General features: G+C 31.5%; 2 protein-coding genes and 1 long non-coding RNA gene across 4 annotated transcripts in view; 1 reads left to right on the top strand and 2 right to left on the bottom strand.

The window, feature by feature from the left end:
* LOC132740076 (uncharacterized) overlaps nt 1-214 on the bottom strand; it is a 905-nt gene extending 691 nt beyond the window's left edge. Inside the window, exon 1 of the long non-coding RNA XR_009627098.1 lies at nt 2-214. This is a non-coding gene — a long non-coding RNA (uncharacterized LOC132740076). The remainder of the gene's footprint in view (nt 1) is intronic.
* Nucleotides 1-4164, bottom strand: part of LOC132740074 (cytoplasmic dynein 1 light intermediate chain 2-like) — a 17337-nt gene extending 13173 nt beyond the window's left edge. The window contains exons 1-4 of the mRNA XM_060727932.1: nt 4032-4164; nt 2169-2242; nt 1496-1612; nt 279-509 (exon numbers count right to left, since the gene is read on the bottom strand). Of these exons, the coding sequence (XP_060583915.1) occupies nt 279-509; nt 1496-1612; nt 2169-2242; nt 4032-4147 (538 nt within the window). The 5' untranslated portion in view covers nt 4148-4164. The remainder of the gene's footprint in view (nt 1-278; nt 510-1495; nt 1613-2168; nt 2243-4031) is intronic.
* Nucleotides 4130-19621, top strand: LOC132740075 (ankyrin-3-like). Of its 2 annotated transcripts, none has more exons than XM_060727936.1 (9): nt 4130-4212; nt 9278-9942; nt 10408-10617; nt 11146-11355; nt 11855-11933; nt 12381-12512; nt 12853-12991; nt 13998-14114; nt 14683-19621. In XM_060727936.1, exons 2-9 carry the CDS (start codon nt 9694-9696, stop codon nt 14936-14938), a joined length of 1392 nt encoding a protein of 463 aa, XP_060583919.1. In that variant the 5' UTR covers nt 4130-4212; nt 9278-9693; the 3' UTR covers nt 14939-19621. The 2 variants fall into 2 exon arrangements, with proteins under 2 accessions (XP_060583919.1, XP_060583916.1); XM_060727933.1 differs by lacking the exon at nt 4130-4212 and adding an exon at nt 4332-4490.

The raw sequence follows: 19621 nt of genomic DNA, 5'->3' as shown, positions 1-19621 counted from the left end.
CCTTTTGACCCCAAAATCAATAGGGGTCTTCTACCCAATATGGACAATCATCCTATGAAGTTTGAACATTGTGGGCCAAATGGAACTTAAGTTATGCTCCGGAAACCAAATTGCTAACGGACGGACGGACGGACGTACGGACGGACAGACAGACAGACAGACAGACGGACGCCAGGGGGTATAACATAATATGCCCTTTCGGGCATATAAAAACAAAAAACGTGAAAGTGTGTATATAAAATTATAATATGAACATTTTCAACAAACATAATACTTACAACTTTGTTCATAATCCCTACGATCTTCTGGTGATATTTTCAACCTGTCTATATGCTGACGTAGCACTGATACCCATTTCTCTATAGAATCCAAAATAGCCCATGGACAAGCCATAGAGGCTACTAATATGACTAGAGTATGTTCGAAATTCTCCTCTGTGAGAGCGTACTTTAACAACCCTGTATGAGTGGGATCTCCATCTAATGCCCATATGCCCAATCTTCCTTGATCTGGAATAAATTCGCAGGAAATTACACCCCCAATTAAACAATTTTTTTTTTTTGAGGTTAAGTATATTTTTTTTTATTTTCAGGTTAAGTATAAATCAAAATGTTTGAATAGGTGTGAACTACTGGAAAATGAGTGTGTAAAATAAACTTCAAATGACAATGCCCTCATGCATGCTTTATTTCACATTTAATATATGTATTAGTCAGAGTGCTAAAAAAATATTTGAGTATTTCTCACAAAAGGAATTTTGGTCCAACAAGATGCAATGGACAGTCTTACATGTGAAATGCAGAGTCAAGAAGCAAGGTAATTAACTTAAAGAAAAAACTTCTCAACAAATCAACATTTTATTAACACAAATTAATTCCTTCATTTTAACACTGCCAATACTGGAATCACATGCGAATGAAAACTATTGATTTCTGTCTGCACCTGTCTTGAAGTGTTAAAATCGGTTCTATATATTAAGCAGTTTACATAATAATATTAAATAAGACACTTTTACTTTGATATAAATAAATGACACAAAAACTGTTTTGGGTTTTTCAAACTGCATCTTCATTTACTATTTCATTATGTAAGCACAACACATTAGAGAATTCAATATTCCCAGCAGAGCTTACGCAGAACTTAAATAACCTAAATCATTTATTACCCTCATCAATTCAACAAACAGCAATGAGGGTGATAGTCAATCACATGACAATAAATGAGCCGCGTCATGACAAAACCAACATAATGCGTTTGCGACCAGCATGGATCCAGACGAGCCTGCGCATCCGCACAGTCTGATCAGGATCCATGCTGTTCGCTTACAAACCCTATTACAAGTAGAGAAACTGATAGCGAACAGCATGGATCCTGATCAGACTGCGCGGATGCTCAGGCTGTTCTGGATCCGTGCTGGTCGCAAACGCACTATGTTGATTTTGTCATGACACGGCTCAAATTTGATCTTTTTACTTTCTAGTATGTTTAAACTTACCATCCCTGTATTCATCTCTGACATTCAAGTAGTAATACTCCAAACCTATGCCCTTCTTAGGCTCTTCCACACCTTGTAATTTTGCTATCAATGTCGTCTTCCCACACTCATTATCTCCTAATATAATACAAAAATTTAAATGTCATAAATTGTCATGACATTTGTAATGCTGGTTTTGCTTATATTTTGTTGTTTTTTCTTATTTTGAAAATCAATGATCAATTTAATTGCCTAAAAAAATTAAATGACAGTATTCATATAGTTCTGAAATATCATAATTATAAGAAATCAATTAGTACTTTTTTTTAGATTTTTTTTATCTAAATCTATACTGTACATTCAACTGTTTGAAAGCATTCAAGTTCAAAACCAATTCTTAAAAATATCAAAGCAACATCTAGGATAAATATTATTAATAGCTTACCCTTTATCTATAGCTTATCATTTACTAAGTTTTGGAAAATTTACAACACACATAATTTTTATTTTTTAAACAAGGAGTACTATAGCACAGTTAATCTACTTTTAGTTCTTACATTAGTACAGCCTCCTTAAAAGCGTTTTAAGATCTTAAATGAAACATTACTGAACAGTAAGTATTGTGAACTTACTAAGGAATTGAAACTTTTTTTCAAAGTTTTTCCTTTATTTTATAAAATATAACAAAACTTACCTAAAACAACAACATTTTTTGTTGTAGGAAGTTTGGAAGCAGAGCTTGACTGAACCTCACTCAGAATGGTTGACCTGTCAAATGAAAAGAGAAACAAAATGAGAACTAAATCATGTATTTCCACTTGACAGCTACTGAATCTACCCATGTGACCAATACAGACCAAGATAAGCAATAATTTTAGTAATGTTTTTACCCAGAAATACTGAATGAATGCAGCTACGGAAAAGATCTAAAAGAATGGAAAACTGTCAGAAAAGGACCATCAGACAGACCAAACAACAGAGTTATCTTAGGCCTCAGCAGTGACATACAAGTGACAAGTTCCAGATCATATGACACCAATGTTTGCCTCACCAAAGGATCAAACAAGCAACATCTTGATAACAAAGCAAATTTATGCTTTCACTACTGAATTCAAAGGGCATACTTTGGCCAATGATTTTACATGTTTGAAACTTTGAGCACCAGTGAATTTAGACAACTGGTGAGAAATAACCCTTTATTTTTTGTTGTTAAGAAAGATGTATACCCTATATTTTATATATATGACACAGGTACCTTTACAAACAGAACTTCAAAAATATATATTTATTCATATAAAATATAGACGAATAAACTGTAAAAGCGTCCTGTCATCTTGCAGCAAATGTCAACACATAAATACTGCAAAATATGAAAAAAAGTGACATGGTTTTGCCACTCAGAGATATATTCCTTAGATAGTGTAAGGTATTAGGGACAGACAAAATGTCAATAAATGTAGAAAGTGCACAACAAGATTTCATACCAATTATTTAACAGTAATCAAGAAATGACAGCAATCTACCAAATTTGATGTGGATCCTAAATCACATTCGTCAGTTTAATTGAAATCAGTATCTTTTTATTTGCATGATTTCCTCTTAATTGTATATAGTCTCAGTATCCTGGTTGTACTATCTACCGGGAGTGTAAGCCTTATTAGGCTCACCATCATATAATACAAAAGAAATCTAATATAAAATAGTTATTTTCTGTAGGAGGTACCATTTTTTGATGAAAATAACAATCATCCAAAAGAAATTTTAACTATACATCAAAAAGATAGTTCTGTTAATAACCTCATATGAGTGGCAGCCATTTTTGTTTTAAGTACTTAATACCAGGAATGACTTTTAAGCAATCAATAAAAAGTTAAAAACATATGTAAATGGTCCATTACTGTTAATGATACTGAAGTTCTATTCAATATTTATCAGTTATCACACAGTAAAAGGGTAATAATTTGATAAGCATTTGCACACACATTCAAAATATCATGATGGGTCCAAATTGTTAGCAATATTACTGGTTTTTATTCGTAAAACCCATTTATGTGAATAGGGTTATTAAAACTTTGAATTTTCTTCAAAAAATGCTATATTTTGTATGAAATTAATGTGAAAAACACTTGCATACAAAAGAAATTTTTTATGTAAGTATTGTTTGTTATATCTGGACATTCCCGGTACAAAGTACCTCCCGGTATAAAGTACCTTGAGGATATAACTTATTAATATTAAGACTTTAAGTGGGTGGGGTAATGTTGGGTGTTGTCAGTTATTATTTCAAAACTTTTCATTGATCAAACAAATAAAGATATTAAGAACAATCGTTTCCTTCCGATAACCTCATAATATTGTTTAATCATTTTGTTTGCAAGTGAACATATGCGACGACAACTACGTGAAAATGCTAATTTCCAGTTTCAGCGGAAACAGAAATTCCGCATCCAAAAATACAAAATGCATTACTCATATACGTTTTTGACGTTACTGCAAAATAAGTACATTTTAAAAACCATTAAAATATTTCAAGAACTAATTTTGGTAAAACATATACCAAAGATTTTGTGACTCAGCGTCTTCATCCTCCCCTACAGAATTCATTTTATCGTTTCTTTCGCCAACGGGAGCCATATTGGATCGAAAGCTCCCGGATAAATGTGATGCACGCATGCGCACAATTATAAATGAATGGTCGTGGCAGGTGAATCATCACGAATGATGTCAGAGTAAGAAAGGTCAAGCTTATTTCTGTTATCAAAACTAAATATGCATTTATCAGCTGAGATTATTTATTAACTACTTTAAGATTTATCACGAATGTATAAAGTTTACAGCATGTGCATTTTAAGCAAAACTTGTTTCAACTTTTGTTTTGATTGTACCGGAAGTTTACATTTGACAGCAAAATACCGACACAGATCGAGGGGTTTTCTCAAAGTTGACAGTAATATGAAAGAAGTGAACATCCTGTCCAAATCGAAACATTTTGTTCTGTTTTGTGTTTAACCGTCAGGTAACTTTTGTTGGAACAAATAGCCTCATTTCAATGTATGTCAGTTTCTTCAAATGTCTCATAAAATGTACTGCACATGGCATGGGCTAGCCCAACAAATTGTGCGCTTAAAGGGCTTTTTATTAGAATGACAGACTATTCTCTCCCTTACCAGTTCCTCTCCCTGACGGTTCTCTCCCTAACCGTTTCCTCCCCTGACAGTTCTCTCCAAAATTTGAAATATGCAGACAGTTCTCCCCCAATTTTATTTTTATAAGTTATCATTTTAGTTTTGACTTAATCTAATTATATCTCTTAATGAAGATTATTAAAAGAATGTGTTTGATATTAATAAACTGCATTTTATGTTTTATGTTTATCAGCTGAAAAGTGTTTGTAAATTTAACACGTTTTTTCATTATTTTAATCCTATCAACACCTTTATTGTGAGAGATATAGATCATTGGACAGTGATTAATATACACCTGTAATTATGTTAAGGTCTAGCTTGTGATGTTCATTTATTTGTTTAATAGTGAATAAGGTGGAAACAAGTATGTTCTAGAAAATAAATAAACAACAACTGGTATGCAAACACATTCCACATTTACTTTTTTACGAAATTGATTTAAAAAATGTATTCATTAACTTGAAACAATATATAATACCAAATAACTAATATAATACTTATTCATCAACGCCTTTTCACAGCTATTTTAATCTAATCAACACCTTGATTCTTGAGTAATGAATTAATAAACACCTCAATTATCACTGACAGCAAACTTAATACATACATCATTACATGTGTGTATTGAACTCCTTTTATCATTATACAACAGTTTAGCAATTAGAATTTATTAATCATTTTTTGCCTATAAATTTCATTTTTATTTATTAAAAAAAAAAAAAATAAATAATATCTTATGATTATCCTAATCAAGTAAATTATTCATTAATTATTTCAATGACTAAACTGTCTAAACACATTAAAAAGTATACATTACATCTAATTAAAAAATCAGAATAATTAACTAATATCATCAATGATCAATTATTATTATATGTTAAAAAAAAAGTTTAAACATCTAAATACTTCAATAAAATATTTATTTCTCTAATTTATATTAATTTTTTATAATAAACTTACCGATTTATTGTTGCTGATGATGCTAACAAAATTGAAACTTGAATTAAACATCTGAATACTTCATTAAAGTATTTTCTCTCTAATTTATATAAATTTATAATAAACTTACCCATTTATTTATCATCTAAATACTTTAATAATAATGTAATAATAAAAATAAGAATGGGGAGGAACTGTCTGCTTATTTGCAAATATGCAGACGGTTCTCCCCCAAAATAGGGAGAGAACCGTCAGGGAGGAAACGTCGGGGTAGGAACTGGTAAGGGAGAGAATAGTCTGACTACCTTTTTATTATATAGACGATGGTGGCATAACATTTGAAGCCAAGGCCTCATGTGAATGGTTTTATTAATTTTGAAAGATCTGTTATAGTTTTGTTTTTAAAGTTCTTTTAAGATTTCTAACCTGACTGAGTGACATGAGAAACAACTTTTCAAAGGTTAATTTAATAAGGAGGAATGGTCAGTAATCTGTATGCAGGGAAACATAGGGTAAATGCAAAAGAACAGGTTACATATGTAATACAGTTTACAGGTGTACGGCCAATAGCCAGGTCAGGAACTTGTACCCCTAACCTGTACCCCTAACCCAGACCTCTGTACAACCTAGAAAAAGTAAACAACTTTATAAATATCCTTATATTTTTTATCAACAAATAGTTCCTTACAATATTAATAATCATTAATACTTCAGGGTTCTCGGGGACGCTTATTTCGGCGTCCTGGTATGTATGTTTATTACAGCTGGATCCAAATATTTCAAAGCAAGGATTCTACGTACACTTAATTTTGCCTGGGGAGGCATAAACATTACCGATTGTTTACAACCACAAATACGTCAGTGGGTGTCAAACTATAGGTAGGCAGTCCTATGCACATCGACCAGTGAAGCGATTAGCCAATCAGTGATAACGCTTTCGATCGTTATCACGCAATAGAGATCAGACTAATGTATACATGCGCTGTACATGTAATTACCAGATATAACACGATGTGATAATTTTTTATCTTTGATCAACAGTTGATTGGAAGTTAGCAAATTTTACTGACAAAAGGATAAACTATTGACTATTTACGCCGCAAGTTTAAAGACTGTTTTTTCAAATTACAAATGAGTGTAATTTTGAATTATTGTCAAATATTTTCTGCATTTTCTAGGCAAAACTTTGCTTTACTGTAGTTTCATTCTTGCAAAAATGTTCTATAGATAAGAGTATTAAGAATTTAAGATATTGTGCCGAAATGCCAGGACAACAAACCAAAATACACATTATCACATACGCTTTTCTTTGATATTTAGATTCTACAGAACATCGGCGATTTCACATTCGCCAGAAACCCTAAAATTTCGCAAAGGGCACAAAAATTCTCAGTTTCCAAGCCAAACATGTGAATGAATTGTTCCTTTGTTATTTAATCAACATTAAATTTTTAAATATCGATCTTCAATTTGCCCCCTTTTGAAGATATTTGCTATAATAATTGTCGATCGGATGAATCTCTTACACACTATGTGAAGCTGTACAGGATTTTCCTATTTATTCCGCTAAACGCTGCCTATATACATTAACGTTTTTTTTTACAAATATAAACTTTTGGTCTTTAGAGTTTACTTATTCAACCAGAATAAAATTTGATTTGGTATAAAAAATATGAAAAGAAACAAAAAGATTTCCACTTGTTGATGCATTATAATTTTATTGTTTCATAATAAATATTAACAACAAAACAATAATTGTACTATGTAGTTCAGAGTTTGTTTTGAATAACTATAAACTTTGAAAGTCTCTTGAAGATTCAAAATATCAGCATTCAGCAATGCTATTGTGAGCATTAAATGACTAATCTGTAAACATATTAATTGCGACACGCTTTTGGACTCCAACTTTTTCAGGCTTGGGAGTCCATGGACTCCATGTTTTAAAGACCTAGTGAGAACCCTGATACTTTCATACACATACGTACATGTACAAGGCCGTCGTCGATGGTCCGGCCGGTCCGGCCTTGGCCGGACCAATATTTTGGCCAAAAATGAGTTAAAAAAAAAAAAAAAAAATCTAGCACCTGAGACGCCGGGTTTTAGAACTCTGTGTTCTTTATGTGTTGTAAACAAACTAGAGAACTTGGTTTTGTTTGTGATTTCTATGGTAACGATATATTAACCGAGACATCTTAGAGGTGCAGCTTCAGCTGCTACGTTCACATTTTGATAAATCAGAAAATAGTAAAGTAAAAACTATTTTAAGTGACCTTCGATGGGAGGAAAGAAAAAATGCCATTATAGACAGGGAGTCACTGTGAACAGTCTCTAAAGAATTTGGATATACGAACATATGTTGCCAATATTTTGTTTAAAAGCAGGATAGTACCATACTTAGGGTTTAATTATATTTTTCATTTATATTATACATATATTAAACACACCACATATCATCTTTTTATTTCACTTTCTTTTTTCCTTCAAGCCCCATTATGCCGGAGATATGCTTTAATCTTAATTTCGTAAAAACTTAATTTTTGGTAACCCATTCGAGCTACTCCCCTTGCAAAAGTCGCTTTACACGGCTTATATAACGTAACGGGAGACGCTAAATCATGGTCGTTGTACGCACTAGACAGGGAGTCGCTACATACAGACCATTTATATAGTAAATACTGTTCGGTGCACCAAACTATGGTCTTTACTGTACTGTTACTCTACCGGACGTTTTGAAATTTGTATCAGAACAGTTGGTGCTAGAACGAGCACTGTTCTCTGAGGTTATTGTGTTGTTAAAGATTTTGTTAGTTATACCTACTACTAATGCTACCAGTGAACTCAGAAGAATAAAGACATACCTGAGATCGACAATGTCTCAAGTACGCTTGAACAATCTAATGGTGTTACATGTTCATAAGTACAGGACAGATTCACTCAACTTATTTGTAATTGCCGATGAGCTCATTACCACCAGAGAACGACGGCGATGTGGTTTTGGAAAATTTACATAAAATGAGACTCTGTTGTGTAAGATTATTGTGAACAAAATACAAGTTACTGCTAAACAAAAAGTGGTTATTGTTGACTCGTAATGTACTATTTTTCCATCATGTCATTGATTGTTTATTGTGTGAGTTTTGTTAAACAATAATCCACGTACTGTAATATTTCTTGTAGTTGTTTATTTGTAATTATCAGATAAAAATGCATCTAAAAAATTATACAACATTAATTATTGTTTATTTTTTATTTGCCAAATATCAATTACATGTATTCATCTTTTATGTACACCTATGCGAACCTTAAATTTCACCCTTAAAATCTGTAAAAAATCGTTGACATATTACTATAACATGTACTAACGGCAGGCTGTAAACTGTGCCAAATATACGGTAAAACGGCCCTGAGAGCATCCTAGAATAAAAAAAATTCCGGGGGAGCATGCCCCCGTACCCCCCTAGATTCTGGCTAAAACCAACCAAATTGGCCGCACCAATCACAAAATCGTGACGACGGGCCTGCATGTACTATATTTAGCTCTATGGATTCAGTGATACACGCATAATTTTCTCTGTTAGATATTTGTATAACTGTATGGTAGTTATTTGTTATTAATTGCTTATACAAATGACCTTTTAATTGATACTAATAATTGATCAGAATTTTTTTTTTAAAACAGGTGTTGGTCTTGAGGTGTGATACATATTTCACAAACAAGCAGGACTGGTGTTACAACGTTAAAAGTCATACTAAAAGAAGAAATAACAGTTGACTTTGACATGTGTAATAACTTCCATATGTCTACCGACTACTGATTCTTCATATGCAATGATTATTTATGTGATTGAAGGTTTTTAGTGTTTTACTTCTGGCAATAATAAATGGTGTGCCCATAAAATTTGATAAGTAATTACTTATGACAGATATTTCATGAAATTCTAAAATTTCTGTTGCATAAATTGGCAGAGTTTGCCATTCAAACAGTTCGTGTTTGAAGATATTATTTGGAACAGTTAACTAATAGAAATAATAGAACTTACTTTATATGTGTTAGAATATTAAAATTAAAAGTTAATATAATCATTTCCTATTGATATGGACATTAATTATACTTTCCTTGGAGAAAATGTTAGTCGTCCTGGTAGAACTATTTATGAGACTGGGGAAAGTCCCCTCTTGGATTGCCTTAAATATGAAGGGGAGGATGCTGTGTGTAAGTTAAAAGCTGTGTTAAAAAGTGGAGTGAACTTTGATAGGAGTTTCTACGGATATACATTTCTGGGAGCAGCATGCTATATAGGAAGATGTGATATTGTGAAGGTTGTGATTGATCATATAAAACAGGTAAATTAATATATTCTTGATAAAAGTGTCAGATCCTGAAAAAAATATTAATTAATATTATAGATAAATAAAGTTTTTTTATTTTACTAATTCAAATAAATTTATGTCAAACATTTCAGATGTTGTTTAACATTCTTAATTATGTCACCAAAAATCTGTTGACAGAAAATTATAGTTGACTGACCAAAATAACGTACGAAAAAAAATCGTTACTTTGGTTACAGTCAGCATGATTATGCCAGTCATTGACAATTGTTACATTGACATAGTTTCTTTTTGCTTAAAGTTATAATGTGGAATATGCGTAATCTCAGAAAAAACAATCTTATTCATTGTTTTTATCAGCTACTTCAATGGGTGCTATTAACTCAATAAAACAAATATGAAATATAAAGATAATATTTTGCAATGTATATTTTATATTGATATTACATGTATAGTTATAAAGAATATATTTTATTGCAGAATTTAAAAACAAGAGGTAACAGTGGTTGTATAAGACGGAGATCTGCACTTGATGACCATGACATTCATGGGAATACACCATTACTGTATGCAGTTTGCAAGGACAATTTGAAGATATGTAGACTACTTATAGCAGAAGGTGCTGATCCTAATATACCCCATCAAATGTCCAGACAAACACCCCTGTTGGTAGCAATAGAACAGTCCCAGGTAGGTACATATAATTTATGATGTGTGAGATTAAAAATAAGTAAAAGGGATGTTGATTTAAGCTGTCATTATAAAGTGTCAGTAATGTTTTAGAACTGAAAACAGTAAACATTAATTGTATCATAGAATTATTTAAAATTTGTTTAAGTAAAACTTGAATCATCTAGTATTAACTGTAATGTGTTGAACCTTTAACTTGTAGTAAAATTTCTTAACCAAAAAAAACAACCCACTAAATGTCATAAAAGGGGCATTTTCAATACAATCTTTCATTTTCAATAACTTTAATGCAATATTATGTAATACATTTTTTCTTCAGTTTTGAAAGAAATAATATTACTCTTTCCTGTGTTTTCTATGTAATTCTAATTAAAATGCTATTTTTCCACTGTAAATTTATATCTATTAAAGTCCCAGAAAACACTTAAAAATGCTATACATTGAGAAAGATTTTTCACTTTGAAAAGTTTGAAGATATAAATGGAATAGTCAGACAATGTTTAATTTTGATATTAACGTTTACTTTAGGATGAAATGGTGACATTCTTGTTAGAGAATAATGCTGATGTACAGATATGTGACAATGTAGGTATCACACCACTATATACTGCCATCAAGTGTAGAAATGAGGGTGTGGTCAAACAGCTTATACAGGCAGGTTGTGATGTAGATATTGGTAGCCAGGACCATACACCTATCTTCCTAGCAACCAGGACTGGTCAACTTAATATTGTTAAGGTAAAATGCAAATTCATTCTAGTATTTAAATAACAACAAAAAAAACACTTAGACTAGAATTAAAAAAAACTTAAGCGAGAATAGTTAAAATGATTGTACATAGAGTTTGGAACATGCAAAAGCAGTCAAATTTAGGTTTTAATTGCACAGCAGAAATATATTTTATCTGATTTTTCAGGGCATTTTGGAATTATTATTATTTCTCGTACTGAGTAAAGTGCGACTAGTTTTGCTTAAAAACCAACTCGATTTCAATTAAACTTCACAAGAGTTATCAGTTATGCATGTTAACATGAGTTTTCAGTTCTGAATGTACTATCTGGTTTCATACATTAATGAATTTTACTTACTCTGTATGGTTATTTTTGTATTCAGTGACGCATATTCATTATTTCTGATACAATTTTATTAGCAGTCTGCATGAATTGTTAATGTTGGAAATTGAAAATCACTCTACTGGTTTCTATCATTTTGAAATTGACTCAGTGATAAATTTCAGATGTTATGTGGTGCAGGCTGTCACAAAAATGTTAGCAACAAATATGGTGTAACACCTGTATATGAAGCTTCTCTGAAAGGTAGGTAAATGGGATCTTGTTTGTAAATGAATCTTTTGAATAATTACAAAAATAGAGATGAATATTATGAACTCATCCTTGCATAAAATATTTTACTCACAGAAATTTATTGAGATCTATGAAATTCTTACTGAATATGTCTAATTTGAATAAAAGAATGAAAAAACTATGTATGGAAAGCTGCATTCCCTATTATCAGTCAAGTAAATCTGATCTTTTCTTTAAAAAAAACTGCCATCTTTTTTTTGATGATACTATATATTCATATTGTGACCACCTATTGTTGTGTAGAATTTTAAACATAACATATATACTAAATGTGTGAAGTCAAAACATCTTTTTTTTTTCATATTTACAAAGAAACTGTTTAGCAATTATCAATATTTTTTAATATCAAATTTGAATATCTTTAAATTAAGCATGAAATAAGTCGTCTTTATGTTTCAGGTCATGAAGCAGTGTTGGAGTACCTGTTAGATGTAGAATGTAGTCCAAATGTTGTAGATATGTATGATCAGTCCCCACTACATGTAGCCGTCATGTCTGGTCATCTCAGTTGTGTCACACTGTTAATGCAAGGTATAATTCTCCTCTTCTTCTTTTTTAAGTCGGGTGGTTTGAAATAAATTATTGGATATGTTTTGCTACAGATATTCTAATCCGAAATGCAAACATGATACAAAATTTAACTTGCATATTGTACCACTTTCCATCATATTTTAAATTCTTATAACGTAATAAAACATTTTTTCATGAAAATTTATGTCATTACACCCATAACTTTTCTTACAACAGCATATGAAATTACAACTTAATTCATAACAGCAGTACCATTCTCATTGATTGTGTAAAGTTATATTGAGAATACATGAGAATACAACTTTACACATGTGTGCAATATTTTTTATATTTAATTCAGCTGGTGCTAATTGGAAGCTGAGGAATCACAATAGAGAAAGTGCCTTTGATCTTGCCTTACAATTAGGCAAGTCAGAGATTGTACAATACTTCCTGGAAGAAGGTCTTAATGTCTTACCTAGAACCTCTACTCCCACTGCGTAAGTACACTTCTCATAATTTGTCTACAAAATTGTTGGTATTTTTAAATGCAATTTTCTAAAAAGTAAACTCTTTGCTTATGTGGCACAGAAAGTTATATTTAGATAACCTCTTTCAGTTATTGCATGAAAAATATATATTGCATATGAAATCCTTTACAGCATATGATAAAAATTGATAAAGAATGGGAAAATTCAAACATTGATAAGCTTTGATTGTTATATAACTGAAATGGATTTCAGATTGCTTCTATTGAATCAGTTTATTTCTCGGTATTTGTACTATATGCTATGATAATGAATACTGTAACCTCAATCTCTTTCATAGAATGTTTTCTTGTATAGAAGCTAGCAAGCTTATGTGATGGGAAAACTGGGTTTTACATACACTTTCAGTTAGGTGTTCCTCAAATATCCATGTGCTAAATCTGAAAAATTACTGCATGTATATATTACTTGTTAGACGTGACTCGAAACTTTACACCATGAACTGTTTGCCCTTGGTCACCGTGGGTTCAAATCCTGGCAGGAACTTGGCATTTTTTCATATTCAGAAGTTATACAGCTAGTTTTTGGAACAACAGTGGTTCTACTCAAGTGTCTACTTGTACAGGTCTGCAATAAAAGATGAAGGGACACATAAAGTCTTCCTCCACATGTAAAGCTGGAAAGTAGCCATATTGATTGTGTTGTTGTGTTGGAAGCTATAAGCTTATCGAAACACTCTTGATTCCGTCCCTGAACCAACCAGTAATAAGCAATGAGTGTAAACTTTCTTCTTGTTTACCGAAATAACAGCTTATCCCTGATGGTGTTTGAACCTATGCTGCCAGCAATCTTTAGATTACTTGTCTGACGCATTAACCACTTGGCCATGCCACCACTCAAAGTTAGACTTAATAGCCAGCAAAAAAATAAAGTATGAATTTTCAGGCTACTTTGGCTTAGAAAAAAATACAACAAAAAAAAACAACTGTTGTTAAGTTATGGTTTTGAATGTTTACAGGTTGAAGAACATAGTGGCAGTGTTTGAGCAGGGACATACAGCAACTCTTAGTGTTCTTATTAAAGGATGTGCCAAATTACCTATGCTCCATTGTATAGGAGTTTTACCAATGTTTAGGTAGGAGATGCTTGTATTTTAATTAATATAGTTATACGAGTTTTATGTTTATATGCATGGGCAAATGTTTTAACAGATTTTGTGTTTAGTTGTTGATAACACTAAATCTCTTAAATGTAAGTAAGCATAAATGGTTTGTGAAAAATCTGAAAATGAAGATTTTATGTGAGGAGAAATTTTATTTTTACAAATCCACACCAGATAATATGGGTGATACTGGCTTTGTTGGGTCTGTCTGTCTTTAAACTTCTTCATTCTATACTAATAGACAAAGGCTTTCATTATTGGACAAAACATATCCGAATGAGAGCTCTAATTTAATGTATTGATATACAAGATAAACAAATATAACCTTAAATTTTCTAATTTTGAAATTGTTGGTCAACTTGGTCTAGGATATTAAATTTTTACCACAAATTTGATTTACATTTACATATTTGAGACTATTATATATTTATGAATGATGTCTTGTTTTACATTATCTTCTTATGAAATTTCATAGATATGATACTTTTGATAGATTTATTAACTACAACACATCATAATTAATTTTGTCTCCTTTCTTTAGAAATCAAACTGACTTGATGAAGCTTCTTCTTCACTCTGGCATCCAGACAGTACCTGCAATTCTATTGGCTGCTGACACTCATCAAAGTAAGGAGACATCTGATTGGCTGAAAGAATTCAAAAGCAATCCCAGAAGACTACAGGACATGTGTAGAATTAGAATCAGAAGAACTCTGGGAAATAAAGTGTTATTTGGCGCCAAACAGTTGCCCTTGCCAGCAGACTTGAAATCTTTCATCACTTTGAATAGACTGTGATAAATCCATATTCGCAGTAATGCTATTTGTATTTGATACAAAAATTTAGTCCTTTTTTCCGGTGCCTAAATTTATACAGCAGAAGAATCTGCTCTATTATTAGTCAGATCTCAAAGGTCAGTAGAACACAAATTTTCATTAGTTACTGATATAACATTTAGTTACAGGAAAGATCATTTCATTCACCAAAACCCCAATTTAATTTTACAAGCTTTAAAAGCGGACAAAGCTTTTATTTCTCAGATGTTTTAATGACATTTTATAATTTTTTATTGCATTTCTTGTTTGTTTTTACCTTATTATTGAATGTTGTTATTGTTGACTTTTCACATATAGGCAATTTTTTGTTGAAAATGTTTGTTTATACGTTGGACTTTTAATATTTTAAAGTTAGCATTTATCATGTACATGTTTTAAACATATCATTGTAAGCATTATCCCAGTGACCTCTACCTGAATTGTCTTTCCATGACTAACCTCCATGTTTAATTTATAGTCACAAAAAAATTACAATTTATAGTTGTTAACCAATACACTTGTAATAATAGTAAGATAATCAGGCCATTTAGTGTTGATGCTGTTACCAGTGTAAGATAATGTGCCATTTAATATTGTTACAATTATTAGAATGTAAGATAATTGGCCATTTAGTATTGATGCCATTATCATAGTTTCAGATATTCGGCCATTTAGTATTGATGCCATTATCATAGTTTCAGATATTGGGCCATTTAGTATTGATACCATTATTACAGTGTCAGATATTGGGTTAGTAAGTATTGATGCCATTATTAGAGTGTATAATATTGGGTCATTTAATATCATTGCCCATTGATATGCAATTAATACAGATTAAGTATGTGGAGAAATATGATTGTCCTGTTAAAATAGTCTCATCATTCATTAAAACTTGTTGTATTTCAAACTAAATTTCGAATTTCAGTATATAGGTATGTGAAAATGGCCTCTGTTTTAAAAATGGCAACAAATATTGGTAAGCATGCATATATAATTATTATATCAGGAAGAAATCTAAACATCAATGATTTGATTTCCATGTTCTAAACAAAATCATTTATCATTCGATATACACCAGTCATCTGAAACACTGCCCACCCACCCCAAGAAAATAAGGCGTGCTTTTACCTTTCATCTATTCCAGTTCTGCCCCAATTAGGTGGTGGACTTGTTTTGGTGATAAAATGTGTCCAAATTGCAATGCCGGGCTTTTAAGCAGGGTTTTGAAAATCACAAGACAAGGTTGCCAATATTTTGGAGGGTGTATGGGTCCTGGTTTCAATTAACTATGGCATAATGCTAGACTTCTGCCTTGTATGGCTGATATTTGGGAAACTACTTATTTTACTGATTTATGTGATTGCTTTTAGCAGATGTAAAAAAAATATATCCAAAACATGTAAAATTTGTTTGTTTCTGCTTTATTTTAAGTGATTGCTTTTAGAAAATGTTCCAAATATATTTTAAACATTCAGAATTGTTAAAAATATACATGCTTTATTGATGGTTATATATACAAAAGTGTCATGTAGGCATTTCTTGTGTGCAATATATATACATGTGTATTAAATGGTAAGCCTTTTCTTTTGTATATGTTAATGTTCTTCTTTTTACTCCTTCTTTTTACTGTTTTGTTATTTTGTTAAAAGAATCGCTTGATTTGTCATATTGTATTTCTGTTTACTTGACTACTTACAGAAAGGTAGTAAGAGACATTGTCTGCATGAAACAATTTTTATGCCCCCACAATGTGGGAGCATATAGCGTTGCACTTGTCCGTCCGTCCGTCCGTCAGTCCGTTCGTCAGTCCGTACGTCCCGAAATCTTGTGAACGCAACTCCTCTTAAACCGGATGGCAGATTTTGCTTAAACTTACAGGGATGAACAACCTTAATGTGTAGATGGTAGTAAAGGAAGGAATTTTCGCTGCGACCAAATTTAACAGAATTATGGCCCTTTGTTGATTTTTTCACTAGATACTATGTAGAAATTTTGTGAACGCAACTCCTCTTAAACCGGATGGCAGATTTTGCTTAAACTTACAGGGATGAACAACCTTAATGTGTAGATGGTAGTATAGGAAGGAATTTTTGCTGCCACCAAATTTAACAGAATTATGGCCCTTTGTTGATTTTTTCACTATATACTATGTAGAAATTTTGTGAACGCAACTCCTCTTAAACCGGATGGCAGATTTTGCTTATACTTACAGGGATGAACAACCTTACGGTGTAGATGGCAGAAAAGGAAGGAATTTTCGCTGCGACCAAATTTTACAGAATTATGGCCCTTTGTTGATTTTTTCACTATAATACTATGTAGAAATTTTGTGAATGCAACTCCTCTTAAACCGGATGGCAGATTTTGCTTAAACTTCCAGGGATGAACAACCTTAATGTGTAGATGGTAGTATAGGAAGGAATTTTTGCTGCGACCAAACTTTACAGAATTATGGCCCTTTGTTGATTTTTTCACTATATACTATGTAGAAATTTTGTGAACGCAACTCCTCTTAAACCGGATGGCAGATTTTGCTTAAACTTCCAGGGATGAACAACCTTAATGTGTAGATGGAAGTAAAGGAAGGAAGTTTTGCTGCAACCAGATTTAACAGAATTATGGCCCTTTGTAGATTTTTTCATTATATACTATGTAGAAATTTTGTGAATGCAACTCCTCTTGAACCGGATGGCAGATTTTGCTTAAACATCCAGGGATAAACAACCTTAATGTGTAGATGGTAGTAAAGGAAGGAATTTTTGCTGCGACCAAATTTAACAGAATTATGGCCCTTTGTTGATTTTTAGTTTTCAACTTGTGGCACATGTAGTCCAAAAAATATTTGACCTAGAGTCATAAGATTGACAGAACAGTGGCGTGTGGGGGCATCCGTGTCCTATGGACACATTTCTAGTTTTATATATGAATATAATTACATATATCCTTTATTGGAAAAGACAAGGGTGGTTGCCTGACTTGAAATGAACAATGGATTAATGATAGCAAAATTTACCTCATTATTTATATATACTATATATACTAAAGATATACTATACTCATCTTTGAGTAAAATTTGTCAATCACAGAAATTTATTGAAATCTATGAAATTCTTACTTAGTAAGTCTAATTTGAATATAAGAATAAATAATAAACTATGTGTGGGAAGCTGCGTTGGATATTACAGGTCAAGCAAAGTTGTGCCTTTCTTAGAAAACACTGCCAGTTTTTTTTTAATGAGACTATATATTCAATTTGTGACCACCTAAAGTATGTAGTGTTTTAAACATGACATCTCTACTTTGTATGAAGTCAAAACATATTTATTTTATATTTACAAAGAGACTGTGTAGCAGTTACAACATTTTCTAATATCAAATTTGAGCACTGTATATCTTTAATCATTTAAAATTGACGATTCTAAATTACAGATATATAAGTAGCATGAAGAGAAAATATACATTTTATCAGAAGAGATTTTGATAAAGTGTGGCTTGCCATTACATGTTAACTGTTTGTCCAGTTTTTACACATTCTGTTTTAGAGTAAGGGCAGTTTGTATGTACAAGAGTAGATTTTGTATCAATAGTTCTAGTAGTGGTGTTGTGTACCCACCTGCTTGTTTTGAATATGTAGTGACAATATTAGGTAAGTGATGGATTAATAAAATGTTGCTTGATAAAAATACATTCATACATTACAGGAAGAACATGATTATTAAAATGCCAGTAACATGAATCATTTAATGATCGATATATTTGTTAGCAGAACATTAATTTTGTATTATTTATGATATGCATTTACTTCTACTTTATTATCCTGCCTTTGAATAATTTTTACTTCAAACTTCGAATAATTGATTTTTATTGACCACAGCAAATTTTTTAGACTTTTGCACAAATATTTAAAAGTTATCTGCCTTTAAACTTGATATTCTATTTAATATAATAATGTAAAAACTTTTACTTTTTAATCTATTGTATTACTTATTGAATTTATTTCAGACTTATTATTTCTATTATTACGTTACATATGACAAAGTTGATATCACTGACACCTATATACAAATGTTTTAAGAATGACCACCATGAATGTGCCATCTCCTATGATAGCTTGTTGTTTGAAATTTCTGTACAGTAAAACCTGTGATAAAGACCACCTCCACATAAAAATCATCCTGTAAATAAAGACCAATTTTCAACAACCTGCCATTGATAAATTAGAACATAGTAACCTCCAAGTTAAGACCTCGTCTATAAAGGCCATGTCAAGTCTCCTTTGAATGGCCTGTGGTCATAGGTTTGACTGTATTTAATTCTTGTGTTAATGATTAACTTTCTTTCATTTAAAGTGACTTGCTCGCATTTATCAATTTAAGACATTCTTCTTTACGAAATAAAGAAAAGTCCCCATGAAAATCTTTTTGTGTAATATACATTTAGTTAGTAAATCATTTTTATTTCAATGTATATTTTCTAGTCTTTTTCACATTCTTTCATTATTTCTCCATGCCAAAATGTGTTCTTGATGTAGTTTTAGTAGTTGTTAGGTTTTTTTATTAAAGGTAGATAGGTATACAACTTAGTTGTTAATGATGTTTTTGCATGTTTATGATTATTATTGCATGTTTTATACTTGGTAGATTAAAAGATACAAACAATACTCTT

This window comes from Ruditapes philippinarum, unplaced genomic scaffold, assembly GCF_026571515.1.
Source record: "Ruditapes philippinarum isolate M1 unplaced genomic scaffold, ASM2657151v2 ctg3017_1_1_1_1, whole genome shotgun sequence".
Lineage (NCBI taxonomy): Eukaryota > Metazoa > Mollusca > Bivalvia > Venerida > Veneridae > Ruditapes > Ruditapes philippinarum.
The sequence above is the reverse complement of the archived record's forward strand: the minus strand, read 5'-3'. Positions and strand labels throughout refer to the sequence as shown.